This window comes from Coptis chinensis, chromosome 6 (genome assembly GCF_015680905.1).
Source record: "Coptis chinensis isolate HL-2020 chromosome 6, ASM1568090v1, whole genome shotgun sequence".
Classification (NCBI taxonomy): domain Eukaryota; kingdom Viridiplantae; phylum Streptophyta; class Magnoliopsida; order Ranunculales; family Ranunculaceae; genus Coptis; species Coptis chinensis.
This window is the reverse complement of record NC_141461.1, coordinates 76,687,683-76,706,638: the sequence shown is the minus strand read 5'-3', so window position 1 is coordinate 76,706,638 and position 18,956 is coordinate 76,687,683. Positions and strand designations below refer to the sequence as shown.

General features: G+C 36.8%; 2 protein-coding genes across 3 annotated transcripts; both read left to right on the top strand.

The window, feature by feature from the left end:
• The first annotated feature begins 377 nt into the window (after positions 1-377).
• Positions 378-2,436, top strand: LOC147494549 (putative protein phosphatase 2C 12). The gene is made up of 3 exons (XM_086568996.1): positions 378-644; positions 774-1,040; positions 2,253-2,436. Exons 1-3 carry the CDS (start codon positions 591-593, stop codon positions 2,298-2,300), a joined length of 369 nt encoding a protein of 122 aa, XP_086425122.1. The 5' UTR covers positions 378-590; the 3' UTR covers positions 2,301-2,436.
• Positions 2,437-14,595: 12,159 nt separating this feature from the next.
• Positions 14,596-18,571, top strand: LOC147494548 (wall-associated receptor kinase 5-like). Of its 2 annotated transcripts, none has more exons than XM_086568994.1 (4): positions 14,596-15,614; positions 15,993-16,196; positions 16,492-17,545; positions 17,885-18,571. In XM_086568994.1, exons 1-4 carry the CDS (start codon positions 14,708-14,710, stop codon positions 17,889-17,891), a joined length of 2,172 nt encoding a protein of 723 aa, XP_086425120.1. In that variant the 5' UTR covers positions 14,596-14,707; the 3' UTR covers positions 17,892-18,571. The 2 variants fall into 2 exon arrangements, with proteins under 2 accessions (XP_086425120.1, XP_086425119.1); XM_086568993.1 differs by having other exon boundaries at positions 17,882-18,571.
• The last annotated feature ends 385 nt before the right edge of the window (positions 18,572-18,956 follow it).

Here is an 18,956-nt window from a genome sequence, read left to right as displayed (position 1 = left end):
CATTTGGTTTTTCTGTCTCTTCGTTGCATATTACCAAAACTCCATGTTTTGAACGATCTAATAAGTCCTAATGATCTAATAATATGCACCGAGGTGGTGATTGGAATATTGGAGGGACACATCACTTGGAGACACCGCCAGAGTTAGAGTTAAAGTCCGTTCCATCGGGTACATGGACGATCGTGAAATTAGTTAGTGATTCACTATCGAGCACTTAAGTAAGATACACATGACGGAAATGGATGTTTTGAATGTGGATGAGAGATGACAATGTGGAGGAAAGATGGCCATGCATCATTGTATTATCGTGGTCCTAAGATTGGCTCTACGCCTCTTTCACAGCAGGATTGTATTATCATTATCATTACTGTTCTAGCATGTCTTATCATTTCTGAATTCCTTCAAAACAAAGTTTTCTCTGTTATGAGTAAAAAACCATTAGTTATTTTACGAGGTAAAGAAGTTATAAACAAACTATTTACCATCTTGTTAGTAACTGTTGTATGTGATTACTACAGTTATCCACTGTGGGAGGTAGGCTTGTCATTTCAAGTGATGGTGTTTGGGATGCTTTATCGTCAGAGGCGGCTATGAACTGCTGCCGAGGGATGTCACCCGCTGTTGCAACTTCTCAAATTGTCCATGTACGCTATAATCCCAATTGAAATTTCTATTTTGCTGATGATAATGCAGTTTTTGATGGGTATATATATGTGTGTCTATATATATTACTTTTAAAATTTTATTTGACACCCCACTTCTTACATCTCCAGGAGGTTGTACAATTCGAAGGACTTCGAGATGACACAACTTGCATTGTCATCGATATATTACCCCCAAAGGAGCTAACACCTCTGGTGCCACCGCTAAAGAAGCATGGAAAGGGTGTGTTCAAGAATATGTTCCGCAAAAAGCCATCTAAACTGTCGCTTGTGGATAAGGATTACTCTGAGCCGGACGTGGTGGAGGAAATATATGAGGAATCTGCTATCTTTGTGAAGCAAAGAAAGAAGCCATGGAGGGGAAAAGACCATCACGTGGTAATGATACTTTTTTCCCCTCTTTTACTCTATCGGGTTCAAAACTGTGATAACAATGCCCCTATCATTCTGAATAATTGGTTTATTTTTTCATTTTCATATGGTATTTGGTTATCTAATGGGCAAAATCCCTAGTAAGAGGGTGGTAATTTGTTCCACATTTGGTATTTCTCCTATCTACCTTGATTTTCCGGCAATCCATTTCCAAAAGGTGAGCATGACTAGTGAGGCATAGTACTGTCTGTTGTGCCATATATGATATTTTAGTTTGAAAGCTTTATTAGGTTATAAAAGTAGAAACAAAAGTAGTTGGTATGAGGTGATTACTTTGTTCCATAGTCTGGATATCTCTGAAGAAGAGGTCTTGTTTTCTGGCTTTTGATTGTTTTTTAGCATCACAGGTCCATATGGTCACTGATAAATTGACAAATAAGCCAAGAGGATATGCTTTCATCGAGTACGCGCATACATGGGATATGAAATGTGTGTAAACAATATGCTTTTAAACCTTCCGTTTTGTTTTCCTATCACTGACGCTAGAGTCAATTTAAGTGAAATCGTATTGATTTGATTATAGTTATGTGAGGATATTTGTGACATTGATTAGGTACTTTTTTGTACACATCTCGCTCTGTTTATAGAAAATGAAGGTTCGAGTTTTAATTATCCAAGCAATATCTAAGGTAATGTTTCTAATTTTTTTTGAATTGGGGTTTAGTTAATTTGTGCTTATCTTGTTTCTGTGCATGTTAGAATTTCAGCATATGATTGTTTGATTTTAGTTATTTGTGAAATAAGACTTGTTTGAATGTTATGATTTTGATGTTTAAAGACCGTTATCTAGACTATGAGTAAACAATAATTAGGGAAATTAATATGGAAGGCAAGCACATAAATTAATAAGGGACTGATTGTTCTAACCGATCAAATTAAAGTCATTTTTCGTATCTCGGTATATTCGAATTTAGATTTATCAAGGGGCTAGTTTATTTATTATTTTATAAGGTTATGATGCACGTTAAGGTGTACGAAGAAGACCATTTTACTTCATGCTTAGAATTGTCTAAGAATATGTATTCTAGCTTTTCGTTGCTTCAAATGTGATGAACTCGGCAGGTGCCCTTAGATAACATTTTTTGTTCATTAAATATATCATATTTTTAGATCCTTGAATCAAGTTATATCTTATTAAAAGAACTTTTGTCGTTGCAGGTTCTTTATATGCTACACAAGGGCTTATTGAGAATATGGTGCAAGTAATGGAAAGCTAAAGACTAGTTTGTTATGAAGTTTAGTTAACAACTTTTTGAGTTTTTTTTTTATATTTGTTTATTTAAATTGTTGATTGAATAAGCCACTTAGCAAGTAATGCTATTTATAAAATGGAGTTAAACTATGTTTTTTAAATTTGGTATGTGACCAATTCCCTAGTTTGTATGTGAACTATTGTGAAATGAGGGTGGGGATCTCCTACGAATCAACTAGTGTAGCAGTTGCAGGTCATTTGGCCTGCACGCATTTTTTTTTTAAATACTTTTTCTGAAATACGACGGTTTTGTTTGTCTTTGACCTTGCGACGACCTTGCGACGGTTACATAAGTCGTTTTCTAATTCCATTTACGACGGTCCTTACCTGTCGCAAATATTAACGACAGGGCGATTAGCGACGGGACCTGGGACACTAAAAACCGTCGCAAATCACAAATTCTGGTGTAGTGATACAACATCCTTAAGTACAATAATTAAGGCAGGTAGTTCCTCCACTGAGGCGCCTTAACTTCCCACTAACTACACAACAAACCATACGCATAATAAAAAGGCATTTAGTTCCTCCACGAGGCTTTTAGGTTCTAACTAAACTATAACCAGCCAAGCATATACAATCATCTATCTAAAGATATATCATTAACCAACATATTACCATAATTATATTAATTAAGGCTTTCTTTGTGTGTCCCTAAAATTCACGTCGTATCTATCTCTTACCTAGTTTCCCTAGCTACCATAATCACTTCTCAACGCCAAACATGTACATCCACATGCCTCCCCTCAAATAATGAACCACTCCGTGCGTAACTACCCTGAGCGGGATGCCGCACACTAGGTAACCCTCTCACGGAAGCCATTATGCAAGTACTGCCACTATTCGGCATAAAATATCGCGCGTCTCGTTCCAATATTTGCGAACGGAATAATCAAGCCACTATTCGGCTACGATTGCCCAACACATGGGTCAATCAACATCTTATATATACACCCTACACAAGGGCCAATCATATCACACACGCCCACACAGGGCAAATCACATGAGTTGTGGTAGTCAGGTTCTAGGATTTTCGTTACGTAATTTATTCCGGTGTCATACATTTATGACTCATAATCATTCCACTATATCACGTGCAGGTCAATTACCTTATTGCACTAAGCCACAATATTTAGAAATATCTCAATTATATCTCATAACCACTTTCATTCTTTCACGTGCCAATATATTATTGCACTACGCCACAATCCCGTGGGAAATAACCACAAATACTCTACTAGCATCTCACAAATAAAATAATGGAGTGTCTATACATTTATTTCTCCAAAACTATTGCATTTAATATATATATACCAACATATGATATAATGTCATAATATCAACGTCAAATCTTAATTAGATAATGACCACCAAATTTATACAAGCTTCCACAGCATTTTAGCATTTGATTTGTCCATACAATTTACAACATAAAATGTAGCACAATTAAACAGTCCACAGTCCACAATCAAAGCCTAATATATATATATGTTTTACACACTACTCACGTCAAATCTTAATTAGATAATGACAAACAACGTTATATAATTTTCGATAATATTTTATTACTATATTTGTCCATATTCTTAAATATGAGAAAAACTGGAAAAAGCCAACATTCAACGGTCAATGGTCAAAGTCAAAGTCAACAATTAATGGTCAAAGTCAAACAGTCAACGGTCAAAGTCAAAGTCAATGGTCAATGGTCAAATGGTCAAAGTCAACCTATCGTTTCCATGTTCGACAGGTTCAGGGTCATAGCCATGCATGGTTCATGGATAAAGGCAATGTGCATGGCTCATGGGCTCATGACCAAGGTAATGGTTCGAACCCAACTGGCCAAACCCAAACCTTAGAACCCAAAAGTCTAAAAGTTGAAAAACTCACTTAGATCTCTACTAAGTCCTATGGACTGGCCCCAAACAATATTAGAAATTTGGCCCTAAACACTTAAACTGAACTGGCCCAAAACACAATTGGATTCGGCCCAACAAATTGAACTGAAACCGGCCCAACCAACTTAAACTAAACCAAATAAAATCGGGCCCAACAACTAAAATAGAATCGGGCCTAAACCAAAACCGACCCACTTGGTCCCGACCCAAGCCCAAGCCCAAGTCGTCATCTCCTTCCTCCAGCAGCTCCACCAGCCACCAAAATTTTCCGACCACCAACTCTCACTTCATCAAACCGATTTTACTCCTTATCAAAAACCAAACACTTTTAATTAATACACCACACCCTTTTATCAACTGTCGAGATCTATCCCCAAATCTAGATCTCGACCACCATTAACGTCTGTCAAAGCTTCCCCTGCACCACTCGACAGCCCTCACGCACTCAAACACCCAAAACCAAACATCAACCCAATCATCCACAATCAAAAACGAAAAACCAACAATAACAGTTACATAAACTATTGCTGGCGATTTCTTGGTGCCGCCATTAACAGAGCTTCGACAGCTCGTCCAATCACCAACAACCAACCTCCAGCACTCACTGAAACCCCACTCATCCATTCTCACCCAACCAAGATAACTACCAATCCCACAATCAAAAAGCAAAACCCAACATACAACATCAATATCCAACTAATACATTTCCAAATCATAGACTAGCGATTTTATTTGGGCCGCCATTAACGACCTCGTTAGAGCTCCAACAGTTCAATACATTTTAGTAATTAAGAACAAACAATCTATAACAGACAGGTTTTAACAATACTCTAAGTTTTCTTTACCATACGACAGACAAAACGCAGAATAACAACAGTGGAATGAGCACAAAACGGACGGCAACATTGTAATACAGTAAAGTTAAAGTTATTCCCGGGTATCGACTAAAAATGAAAACTAAACTACTCACTATAACAGTTTATATGGACAGTAAATTCGTAAATTCTAAACAGACGAAAATCATAGTTCTAGTAGTGGTGAGAGTTAACTCTACTCACTTGTCTTAACAGCTCCACGAATCCCTCGTAGTCTGAACCGTTGGTTCCCACTCTCTAGCAAACCAGCTTCTCTCTCTGCCTCTATTTTTATTAATTTTTTATTCTCCCCCGAACCCTATTCTCTAGAACAATGTGAATATATACTTGGGTTTGAAACCCAAGCCCAATATAGACTCGGGCCCAAAAACCAGGCATCCGATCCAATTTTAAATAAATAAATAAATAATTAATTAATTAATAAATATGTATTTTAAATACGGGCGTTACAACCGTCCTCCTCAATTTCCTTCTATTCAGGAACTGTCTATATCAGTTCCTAATGACTAGAAAAACTGTTATCTCTAGAGGCGTCTGTCACGTGACTAACACATGTTTATAAAACACTCATGATAAATATGAGATTACTTATTTCCAGAACTAATCCAATGGTTCTCATTTCAATCTGGGTATTTATAGTTCCAGGTCATTTCCCGTCCACTTGTCATTTAGTTATTGACGGAAATCCCCCTTACACTCTTCATTGTCATTATTTTTGTATTATGAACCTGCACTTGTTGAGTCATATGTTCAATAATTACCAGATGGAACACACACTTTGGTCACCCATATTGGGACTGTTCACTACTCTCCATCACTTATCTTTGAAAATGTTTATTTTGTGCCTCACTTCAAATTTAACCTTTTATCTGTGAGCCAACTTACAAAATCTATTCATTATTGTGTAACCTTCTTTCGTGGCCATTGTATTTTCCAAGACATGCTAACGAAGAGGAAGATTGGACTGGGTAATTATCATGAAGGTCTCTATTTACTTCAAGGGAATACAACTTTGTTCTCTACAAACTCCTCTAGTTTTGATTTATGGCATTGCCGTCTTGGGCATCTCTCATCTTCTCACCTTCAGTTTCTAGCTAAACAAAATAGTTCTATTTTTTGTTCAAAAAATAATGTTTGTGAAATTTGTCCACAAGCAAAATAGATTCGTTTATCTTTTCCATTGAGTTCTATTTCTAGTGTTCAACCTTTTCAGTTAATTCATTGCGATATTTGGGGTGCTTTTTCTCAATCTTCTTTGAGTGGTGCAAGATATTTTATAACTATTGTTGATGATTCTACTCGTTGCACTTGGATATAGCTTATGTAGGCCAAATCGGAAACTAAAAAGTTTGTACAATATTTTTTTGCTATGGTTATGCAACAATTTAATTCAAAAGTTAAATTTATTTCATCCAGAGATGGTGATATCCCAAATTCAAAAAGTTCGATCCGATAATGGAATCGAGTTTCTCTCAAAGGATATGCAATTGTTTTTAGTCAACATGGTGCCATTCATGAACGAAGTTGCGTTGCCACACCCCAACAAAATGGAGTTGTGGAATGGAAACATCGACATCTTCTTGAAGTCGCACGAGCTTTGTGATTCCAAACTAATTTACCTCTAATTTTTTGGGGAGAATGTGTCCTTGCAGCTACTTATCTCATTGATATCCACACTTTGCGGTATAAAGATTTGAATTTCTCTAGTCCGTTTGGTGTAGACTCAAGTCTTTACTCACGTATTTTCATGCGTTTAGCTCAAGTAAGAATTCGAACCAACCTAAAGTCTAGGACAGCTCACAACTTTATTATGCTCTTTAGGAAACTAGTGAGTAAGTTTTTATTGTGAATTTGCTAGCTAAGGTTGTTGTGTTTTAAATCAACTTTGGATACTAAAAATGTGAGACACATAAAAAAAAATGGAAAAACTAAGTCTAAGGTTTTTAACTTGTACTTTATAGAGAAAGGAAGGTAGAGAATCATGCTACTCATGCAAGGACTCATTATAATCCCTAAAAATCATATTACTACCATCTCTAAACCGTTTTGGGTTCGTTATCAAACCCGAAGCTGATAGAACGTCGATCCCTAGCGAGATGAACTTATCTCTAAGTCCATTTTCCTAGCATAAGGAGTTGAACTGGTATTTCATCTATGAAATACCATCTCAACTCCTGGACTCACGCAACATATTCCTGTCAAATATGGAAACAAGAGGTTAAACAAGACCGGCGTCTTGGCCGCTATCCGTGCATAAAAAGGAGATGACGAAGTCCTTCCTAACTTCCAGGCCTCAAGTTTGGCCGGACACCACCATTTTGGGGTAGTGTGCTACATGTGTCCTTAATTATAAGCAGTGAATCCTATTTCTAAGAACATATACGAATCCTCACATGAGCATCATTAACCCTCCACCTTGGAGGGTTTTAGCTCATGATCCTTGGATTGTTTGAAAGCTACAAGGTATATTTGTTAATGAGAGAGAGAAAGAAAAAGGAATGCATAAAAAACTGATTATCTAAAGAAAATGATGAACTTTTATTTATGAACTACTAATGTTCTCCATTAACACTATTACAAGTTTTTTTTATAAAAACTAAAACTAACAACTAAAACAAGACAAGGAATGGAAAAGGGGAATCCAACAAAGAGAGGAGTTAATGCTCCAAAATCAACCCCCTAATACATAAGAGAGCTTTTTCTGTTCTCCCACATGAAACATCCCCCTCATTCACTCCATTCTTATCCAAACACTAAACCCCCTTTTGACACCTTGCATTCTTTACATAATTATCACCTAAATCCAACTAACTTCATTAATTGCATGCAAGGTGTCAATTTTGTGCCAATAATTTGCACATTTGTCTTGACTTGCATGATGACTCATCAAATCTTGCAGGTCCGCATAGTGGGTCCATGTGCAGTGTCCAGTGGCGGTCCGGTCTTTTGGCATTTTTACAACTTCATGCCTATGCGTAGAGTTCGTCGCATTGATCGTCTGAGCAGCTCACTTGTTGCATTCAGAATCCTGGTTCAAGAGATATGAGCTTCGGAAGTTTGATGTTTCTGTGCACCTAATCTTGTTTTTGACTTGATTATGTACTATTTGAGTCTTTGGCCTTTAGTCCGGATTTGTTGGGATTCACATGGGCTTAATTGGAAAGCTTATATATACTCCCTATTCCGTGCTTAAATACTGGCTTTATCATCATTTTTACGTTGGTTGCTCCAACCTGCAAAAACACGAGAATACGATTATTTTATGATTATTAAGCACAAAATTAACCGAAATGTTACGTCTCTACAGGGGTTTTATAATACAGTTTTGGGTGCTTATCACTCATTAACAAAATCCCCACTCCGCTTTTGTCAAACAAATCCCCTCATGAAATGTTGTTCAATTCCAAGCCCAATTATTCCCATTTACGTGTTTTTGGATGTCTTTGCTTTGCACACAATCCATACATTCAACATAAATTTGATTGTCGAGCTAAACCTGGTATATTTGTGGGTTATCCTCATGGTCAAAAGGGTTATCTTATTTATGATATGAAAACCAAAAAAATATATACATCTCGTGATGTTGTTTTTCATGAAAATATTTTTTCTTTTCTTGATTTGTCTCGATTGGCCGATTCAACAGTTGTTACTGTTAGTCCTATTGAGGATAATCCCACTTTTCCTTCTCATTTTGATAAACCTATGCAAAATGATGTCAATGATCACTCTGATGTACAAACTATTATTGTTTCAAACACTGATTTAGTGCCAGATTCTAATGTTCATGTTGACGTTCCTCCTGATCCCATTCCAAAAGATCATGTTCCTCTTCAACAAGAACCAACTAGATAGTCTACCAGAGATTATCAACGTTCAGTTTTACTCAAGGATTTTGTTTGTTCTGCTGCTGCTCATGATAAATTACCCACTTCAATTGACTCTATGAAGACAGGTACAACGACTTTTCCATTATCTAACTATATCTCTTATTTTAAATATTTAGATTCACATAAATCATTTCTTTCTAGCATCTCATCAACCAATGAACCTACTTCTTTATCTCAAGCCATGAAATCACCTCATTGGCATGATGCAATGCCTAAGGAAATTAAAGCTCTTGAGCAGAATAATATGTGGAATGTTGTATGTTTACCACCAAATAAGAAACATATTGATTGCAAATGGGTTTACAAAATCAAATTTCATTCTGATGGCACTATTGAGCGCTATAAAGCATGTTTAGTTGCAAAAGGGTATAATCAAATTGAAGGTCTTGATTATCATGACACTTTTGCTCTAGTTGCAAAGTTTGTTACTATTTGAGCCTTACTTTCAGTAGCAGCAGTTAAAGGATGGGATCTTTTTCAAATGGATGGATGTGAATAATGTCTTTTTGCAGGGAGATCTTAATGAAGAAGTTTATATGACACTTCCTCCTGGATTTTCTAGAAAGGGGGAGCAACGGGTGTGTAGATTGAACAAGTCATTATATGGCTTAAAACAGGTTTTTCGACAATGGTTTGCCAAATTTTTCCACCACTCTTATCCGGAAATGATTCTCTCAATCTTGTGCAAATTATTCACTATTTTCCTGTATTACAGAAAAGTCATCACTTTTTGTTCTTGTCTATGTCGACAACATTATCATTACAGACAGTAATAAGTTAATAATAATGTCATTCACCAGTGCAAAGAGTTTTTTAGAGGAAGCATTTTTGTCAAAGATCTTGATAGATTGAAGTATTTTCTCAGAATTGAAGTTGCGCGTTCAAAGAAGGGTTTATTTCTCTCTCAACGAAAATATACTCTTGACATTTTGAAAGACGTAGGTGTTACTGGTGGTAGAATATCTGTTTTTCCCATGGAACAAAATTTGAGATTATCTCCTATAGATGGCACTCTTCTTCCATATCCTTCTTTATATCTACATCTTATTGGGCGTCTTATTTATCTCACTATAACCAGACCTGATATCACATACTCGGTGCACCATCTTAGTTAGTCCATGCAAGCACCTCGTTCTTCTCATATGGATGCAGCTCAATATATTCTTCTTTATCTAAAGTGTTCAGTTGGCAAGGGTATTTTTCTTTCTTCATCCAACAATTTGCATTTAAATGGCTTTTGTGATTTAGATTGGGCAAGATGTCCTACTACTAGGCATTCTATGACAGGTTATTGTACCTTATTAGGTAGTAATCCTATTTTTTGGAGAACAAAAAAAAGCTACTGTTTCACGATCTTCCGCCGAGGCCGAATATCGCGCATGTGCTACTCTTACATGTGAATTGCAATGGTTAAAATTCTTGCTTAGAGATCTTGGTGTCCCTCATTATTCTCCAATATCAGTTTACTGTGATAATCAAGCTGCTATTCACATTGCTGAAAATCCTGTCTTTCATGAGCAAACAAAACATATTGACCTAGATTGTCATTTTGTTCGGGAGAAAATTCAGTCCAAGCTCATTGCCCCCCATTATACTTCTTCAGAGCAAATTGCAGATATGTTTACCAAGCCACTTGGTGCTGATCGCTTCCATCGTTTGATTCGCAAGGTGGGCGTTATTGACATCCACGTTCCACATTGAGGGGGAGTATTAGAATATCTATGTATATTTAGTTTCTAAGTTCATGTGTATTTCCTTTTGTATAGTTTCAATTACTAGGTTCTTGGTGAGGAAGTCTTTCCATGTTGTTGGTAATTCTGCTTAGTGAGCAAGTCTTGTATCGTATGTATAGAATGAAGTTTCAGTATCTCTTCAATTAGAGGAAGACAAACAATCGTATTCTTCTTTATTTTTATACATATTGTAGCTGGATTATAATTCTGACTAGGAGTTCTGAAAGGTGTAGAAAGTCCATTCAGCGATGACTAGTGGCCTAGTGCTGTGATTTACCGCTTATCATTGAGCAAACACAAGTTAGTAATGCCACTTCGCTCAATCAACTCCACCTCAACACGACGCTCAGAGTCAAGTCAGCTGATCAGCTCCACATCACCGTAACAGATCATATTCACACAGCTAAGCACACCTGTTAATGACTGTTGTAAGTTGCAACAGAACTAACAAGAATTAGTAATTGTATTGACTCTCCTAACAGAGAATTAGGACTACCAATAATTTTTCGAATTCCATGTGGATTTAAATAAACTCAGTTTCATTTCAAGTAATGAGAATTGAATTCATTAGTCTCTGGTTTTCGTTTCACTTTAGCACGCATTCAATGGTATTGCTTACACATGTTCAGCTTCAAAATTTGTATCGCGGCGCAAGCTTCTGGTTAATGCCAATCACAGCTTCAATGACTAAAAGATTATATTGCTTTCTGAATTCGTTGATAAACCTGTGTCGGATAAAGCTAAATTGTTATGTTGGTTTCCTCAAAAGTTGATAGATCATCACACCACATTACATCTTCCATAATAGAATAACATGTATCTTGCAGTCGTGAAAGCTGGAAGACTCATTTCATAGTCTAGCTAACTTAATAAGATGCCACTTTACGTAATATGATGGAATTTGTCTAACGTGGTTTAAGAAATGGAGAATGAGACGATGACACATTAACGACTTGGTGTACAAGTTCAAAGAATCAACGAAGTTGATCAGATTTTATTTCCTTCATGCAGCCTGCTGACTTTGGAGGAGGTTATGTACTAGGAGAGGAGTAGAGGACCACATTAATCAAAATTTGCTCTGCGTTGCGACTTTGTTGTAGCATATTGAGCAGACCTTCTCGACACTAGAAAATTATAATCAAACAGAGAGAGAATTAAAATACAGTTAGTTGAAGAAAATCCTGCTAGTCAATCTATCTAATAAGATAGAGGTTTTTTTTAACACTAAAAGACAAAATTATAATAAAGGATGGTCGGGATTATTTTGAGCAAGATCTAACGGAGTGGGTTCGAGCCCAAAAAACATTAGTTTCGGTTTTTTAACCAAAAAAATATCTTCTCACCTCATCATCGCTGGGGTTTATACCAGTTCTCTCGCTTGGGTTTTATTCCATTTCTCTCCTCATCGTCGGGCATTCGAACTCCCTTTATTCCAAAATCCCCAAATCCCAAAAAGTGAATCATCATGTCTTCTTGATTGAGTAGCCATTGAAAAAGGAACAGCAGCTACAATTGGAAAAGCAGATCAAGGTTGTTCTCATTTCTCTTCTGACTTGAACAATACCGACTTCCAAGTCCTGAACTCAAGTGAAGGTGACCTGCTTAACTTAGTGTATGTGAAAATTAACTTAGTGTATGTGATAACAGGAGTCCGATGGTTGGAGGCAGAGTATATTAGGATATTAGTCATTCTATTGGAGTAAGTAGGCATATTAGAGTAGGCAATTTGACCTATGTTTTTCTTCCCCTTAATGTCATGTGGGGAATTAGGAATCCGTTTGTTCCAAATGAGTTGCGTCTGTTAGTTAACATATTATTTCGTATCTTACAGTGTATCTTATGCACTAATGCATGTTTCTTTTCACACTATAGGTTTTTCACTTTTTTTAACTTTGTGCATCTTATGCACTGATGCAGGTTTTCTCAATTTTTATTTGTTTTTGTGTTAGTATCTTTTTATGTTTAATGTTTTCTACATCCACCGGTCGATCTATTTCATCATAGTTTAAGACACGGGGCATATCCTGTGGTGAGGATGATGATACGATTGATAATGTAGACTTGAGTTAAGTGAATGGTGGGAAGTTATGTATGTGATTCCTATAGAATGAACAGCCCTAATATAGAATGAACAACCCTAATAATAAGCTTGTGTTATACTGCCAAGTGCCAACTATCTCAGTTTCTTTTCATTCATGTCCTTAGCAACAACGAAAAAATCCTTCCTCGACTTGCTTGCAAAACTTGCAAGCACAAGTTCCATTCAGTGGTTCTCAACTTCTCACAAATCAACGTGTCCCCTGTGCCAAAGTCCATTTTAGTAGCACCATGGTACAAGTTCCATTCAGCTTGCCTCATAGTAGATTTCAACTTTTCAATTCACAAACAGCGTGCCCCCTATGTCGTTAGAGGCCTTTTTTATCATTCAGTAGCAGTGAATCCCATATTAGGGGTTGAAGTATCTTTCTCCCAATTACATTGGGTGCAAATTCTAAAAATGTTGTATCATGTAACTTTGAATATAAATATACCATAAAATTGATTCCGCCGTGAAAAATCGGTTCATTGTTAAAATGTTGTTTGAATGGTATTTTATGATACAAGCATTTATTGTTAAAATCTACATTAGTTAAAGCAACAACGAAACAATATTGTTAGAGTTTCGTGTTGTATCATGGGCTATGAATGAACATGGGTCATGGGGAGCAATTTGGATTGCTTTCGAGTTTTTATGTCTTTCTTAACTTCTTCATACCATTCTATTTACGTCGAATTTAATCTTTCGAATAATTTGCATTTAATTATATAACTGTATCTCGATGCTTTTTAATTAGGTATCCAACAATTTACTACTTTGACTCTTCGCCGTGCTCTTTGATTAGATCTCCGTTTTGATTATTTAACTTTGCATGTTTCCAAATATTTGCGAATTGATACTTCCTAGGCAATCATGGTTAAAGAGCGTATGGAAGAGAGAGGAAGAGATTCGTCAGTTCACCCAGTCAATTCCATAGCACGTCATCCTATTGAACCTCCCAATCTGGTATATGTGCCTCCACATCGAATAAATGTTGTGCCTCCTAATCTATATGTGCATCCTAATCGAAGATCAACTGCGACTCCCAATATTTTATTTGTTGTGCCTCCTAATTGAATATCTAATGCGGCTCATTCTGATATGTATTGAATTAATGAATGTGTAAGAGTATGTGTAATGAGTTGGTTTGTGAGAAATAAAATGCATAGAATTGCAATAATTAAGCTCACTTGAGTATGAGAATGAAATGATTATGAAGTATAAAACTGTTGAAAATTGTTATATCATCGATTCTATCCTACCATAGAGATGATCCCTTGGGGTGTTGTTCAAAAATAATGCGTCTAGAGTGCCAACTGGCACGGGCATTCACTAGTGTAAGATACGATACGATCAAAGGTGGAATTATGACTTATGGATAATTAATCTGAGCCTCTGAGGGAGACGAGGACAATGACTATGCAGACTTCCAAGCAACATAGCTGGGAGTCTAGGACCAAAAGATTCCCTGCTTAGATAGTTAGATACCATTTAGAAGTTCCAAATATATATGGTCGTCAATGAATATTCTTGGTCTTGGACAAATATTTGACTAGTAGTTGGTTCATCCAGCTTGCATTTACTAAAGTAAAGTGATCAGGCAACTGAACTAACACAAATAAATATCCCTTAAAGATTTTATTTTTTCAGTTTTCTATCTTGAATTACACGCGTTTACTAAGTTGAAATGGCCAATTAAGTTTATGAAAATATTCTTAAGAGGACAAGTAAGCGCTTCATCAGACTTTGAAAATTAAACTGTTCGTAGCTTAAATAAATACACGCATTCAGTCTCATTTCCATTGAGAAAGCGTAGTCTTCATTTCATCCATATACCTTCCAACCAAAATCCTAGTCACGCCGTCTGATATCTCCAGAAATATTGGATCGAGTGTTCATGGTTGAGTGCATGGCTACGTACAAGCAAATCTTCCCGACTGTTTTGTTTCTCTGTATATGTGTAGGATTATCCACATATGCAGAAAATCTAACATTACCTGATTGCGCATCCAGATGTGGTAACTTAAGCATTCCTTACCCTTTCGGCATAGGGAAAGGATGTTATAGGGACAAAGGATTTGAAGTTCTATGTAGGAGCAATGATAGTATTCTTGTTCCATATTTAGGCGTCACTGGTTCTCTGATTTTAGAACTATCAATGGATCGAGTGCGTGTCCAAGGATGGTCAGTAACCAATTGTTTCGATAGGTCAGGTAATGGGGATAGGAAGACTGTCATGTTAAATCCAAGTTCAAGTCCATTTACATTCTCCAATACTCAAAACATACTATCAGCATTTGGGTGTGATATTTTTGCTTACATAACTGATCCCGACGACATTCAGATGACGTACTTGACTGGGTGTGTCTCTCTTTGCAACAGTAGAACCATCAATTTGAATGTGCCAAATGGGACTTGTGCCGGAATTGGCTGCTGCCAAATCGAAATTCCATCGGGTCTCAAAGCATTTAAGTTGAAAGTAGACAGCATCAACATACAGAATAGATTGCGGGCTTCTGATTTCAATGGTTGCAGCTTTGCAGCAGTAGATGATGGCCAGTTTTCAAACACAGCTAAACTGGCAACTAGTTACATGACTGGTTCACTTAATTATACTGGAAGTTCAAGTGCTGTGCTGGATTGGGCCATCGGAGAAGAAACATGCGAAGAAGCTAAAAGGAATGCTTCAAATTTTGCTTGCAAAGACAATAGCAAATGTATTGACTCGAGTAATGGCCAAGGATATCAATGTCGTTGCTTGGAAGGTTTTCGAGGAAATCCATATCTCCTCCGTGGATGTCGAGGTAAATAAACTTAATTATTTTCTATACAACGTGTTGGCCTGTCGGGTGCCTACCCAACACCCTAGAGGGTATATTGAAAAGCATCCGAACTCCAAAACAGATGCATAACCGTACCAAAAAACTGTTAAAACTTCGTGTTCAGTCATGTCTGCTGAATACGCACAATGCCACAAAGGCATGTCTTCTCCAAAACAACAGCCTATGTGCGCATATAGTTGCATAACCAACCATCCATTTCTTCGGCAATTTTTGACATTATTATTTATTCCTCTGGTTTCACATTTTTGCTTGGATAATACAAAATAGATTGTAAGCTTACCATGGTTGACAAGATCTAAACATATGACATTCTTATGTATTAAATTTATTTGGCTATAGGCTATAATAAACAATCAGATATTGATGAATGCCAAGGTCCAAATCAATGCAAAGAAGGAGCTGTATGTGTTAACAAAGCTGGGTCATATTACTGTGATTGTCCTACTGGGTACAAAGGCGATGGCAGAAAAATTGGACTGGGTTGTATACGGTCAGGAGCACAAGATCGTACGGTCACAAGGAAGGCACTAATAATCGTAATTGGTAAGGCAATCACTTTTGTATGCATATGACATCGAATTACAAATAAGTCATCATTCTATCAGTAGCTTGAATGTAATCTCACCAAGACTATTACAAGTGGTACATAACGTTTTTCGTATTATATCCTTTTCTAGTAAAACTCGTTATAAATTTTAAGTTACAATAGTCTATTGTTGCTACTGATTTAAAATAGCCATAGAAAATTACCTAATATCACTAGCACAACTGGTAATGAACTTGAATTAAAAATTAACCATGACAGTATGACACTAAAATTCTTTTCTGAAACACGCAGGTCTCGGCATAGGTTCAGGCTTACTTGTTTTGCCGGCAGTTGGTTTTTGGTTATATAGAGTAATAAGGGAAAACAAGCAAATCAAACAGAAACAAAAATTCTTCAAGAGAAACGGTGGTTTACTGCTCGAACAACAAATCTCTTCAAGAGAAGGCAATGTTGACCAAACAAAAATCTTTGTTACTGAAGAGCTAAACAGAGCAACTGACGACTTCAATGAGAGTCGAATTCTTGGTACGGGAGCTTCCGGCACAGTGTACAAAGGAATGCTAACGGACGGTAGAATAGTGGCCATTAAGAAATCGAAAATAATGGACGAAAGCCAGATTGGACAGTTTATCAATGAGTTGGTTATACTATCTCAAATCAATCATAGAAATGTGGTGAAACTTTTGGGATGTTGTCTGGAGACAAAAGTTCCATTACTGGTATATGAATATATCTCTAACGGGACACTCTCCCACTACATTCATGATGATTTACTCAAGTTATCCATCTCGTGGAAATGTCGCTTACAAATCTGCAAAGAAATTGCTGGAGCACTATCCTATCTACATTCCTCAGCGTCTACGCCAATTTTTCATAGAGATATAAAGTCCAATAACATACTCTTGGATGAAAACTACAGAGCTAAAGTATGTGACTTTGGAATTTCAAGATCAGTGCCCTTTGATCAAACTCATCTAACCACAATGGTTCAAGGGACATTTGGTTATTTGGATCCTGAGTACTTTCAATCAGGTCAGTTTACGGAAAAGAGTGATGTTTATAGCTTTGGAATAGTCCTTGTGGAGCTTTTAACCGGACAAAAGCCAATTTCCTTTACAAGATCAGAGAACGAGAAGAACCTTGCTATGCATTTCATATTATCACTCAAACAAGATCGTTTGTATCAAATTCTAGAGGCTCTGGTGTTGGAAAATGCAAGCAGAGAAGAAGTCTTGATTGTTGCTAAACTTGCAAAGAGGTGCCTTAAATTAGTTGGGAAAAAGAGGCCTACTATGAATGAAGTCATGACTGAGCTAGAAGGGTTGAAAAAGTTTCAAGAGCAAATGTAAGTGACTCAGATTCAAGTTAATTTTTTCTGTTAATTATTCGTTTTTCTTACTTTTCGCATTGTTAAATGCTTTTATCTTTGATTTCATTGCTTCAACCTCCATGAGGTACTTACAAACATGTAAATCGTAGATCAAAAAAGGGAATTTCACAATACTTCAACATTCTGTACTATGGTTTGAACAAGGATCTCTTCTGACTTATTGTGTATGTTGCCCGTAAAGCACAATTGTTGAACATTCACAATCTCTACTCTCTAATTCTTGACCTGGCATAAAATAAAATAATTCACAACTCCCTTGATTTTCCAAAGCTTCTGCAAACTCTCTTTTAGCAGAAGATAAGGTAGTCTCTTCTCAACAAACAAACCCGCCACATGCAAAGAGATACAGGACGGCTGAGGAAAAGGAAAAAGAGGAGGATGTGTTTGAGAAACAAGGGATCGATCGGCTTGAGAATAGCACACGGGCAAGGGGGGAGAAGTTATTTTCAGTTATTGGGAGAAGATGGCTGTGACGACAACGTGGAGCAGAGGAAAAATCAAAGAAGGGGAGGGGAGTATCAGTGTCGGACACAGATACTTTACCTCTGGACAAGTATCCATGCTTCATAGCTAAGAGTTGTCTCAGCAATTCCATCTACTCGGTGCTAAACTTTCTTAAGCTTGTATGCCTGAGCTTGTGTCTGAACCCTTAAAAACTAAACTCCAAGAAGCTACGTACCTCGAGTCATTTCTGCTTGGCTCGGCCACAACTTAGTTCTCCATAGAAGTGTTAGAAGTTGAAGGATGGCTCAGAGAAGATGCCCCCATCGTAGTATGACAAAGAAACAGTGACAATCTACCTTTGTCCTCAATGGAGAATGAAGAAAAACTTCCCAGAAATAGATACTTTTATCATGGAAGAAGAAGATATTAAGATCAACGTACCAATCTTTTTTATCAATAAAAACTAGCAAGAAAGTGGTAAACAGGATCAGAAAGGCAACTTCCCTTGGCTTTTGAAATTCATCTCATAAGAAATTCACATGCGGGGTGTTAACTTAAAAGGCCTTGGGGGGTTGGGGTGTAACCCAAAGCACACCACGGCAAGGTTTATTCATCTGAATGATACTAAGATCCATGTCACTGAGAGGCTACAGGGCATACCAACTTAACTTCTTATTAACCTGTGATCGTTTCCACAACACTTTGGTAAAGGCGTACACAAGTAAATAGTCTGGCAGTCAGATAAATGCTTTACCAAACCAAGAAAGAAAATTCAAATCAAATCAGAGGGTTAGTTATTTAGTCTGCTTAAATTCTCATACTCAAGTTATGATTCTTATTAAGAGTACGGCATTCATTCTCATATCATTAATATAGAATAAAATTTGTTCTTATAAAGATTCTTTCTAGTTTTGGGCAATGA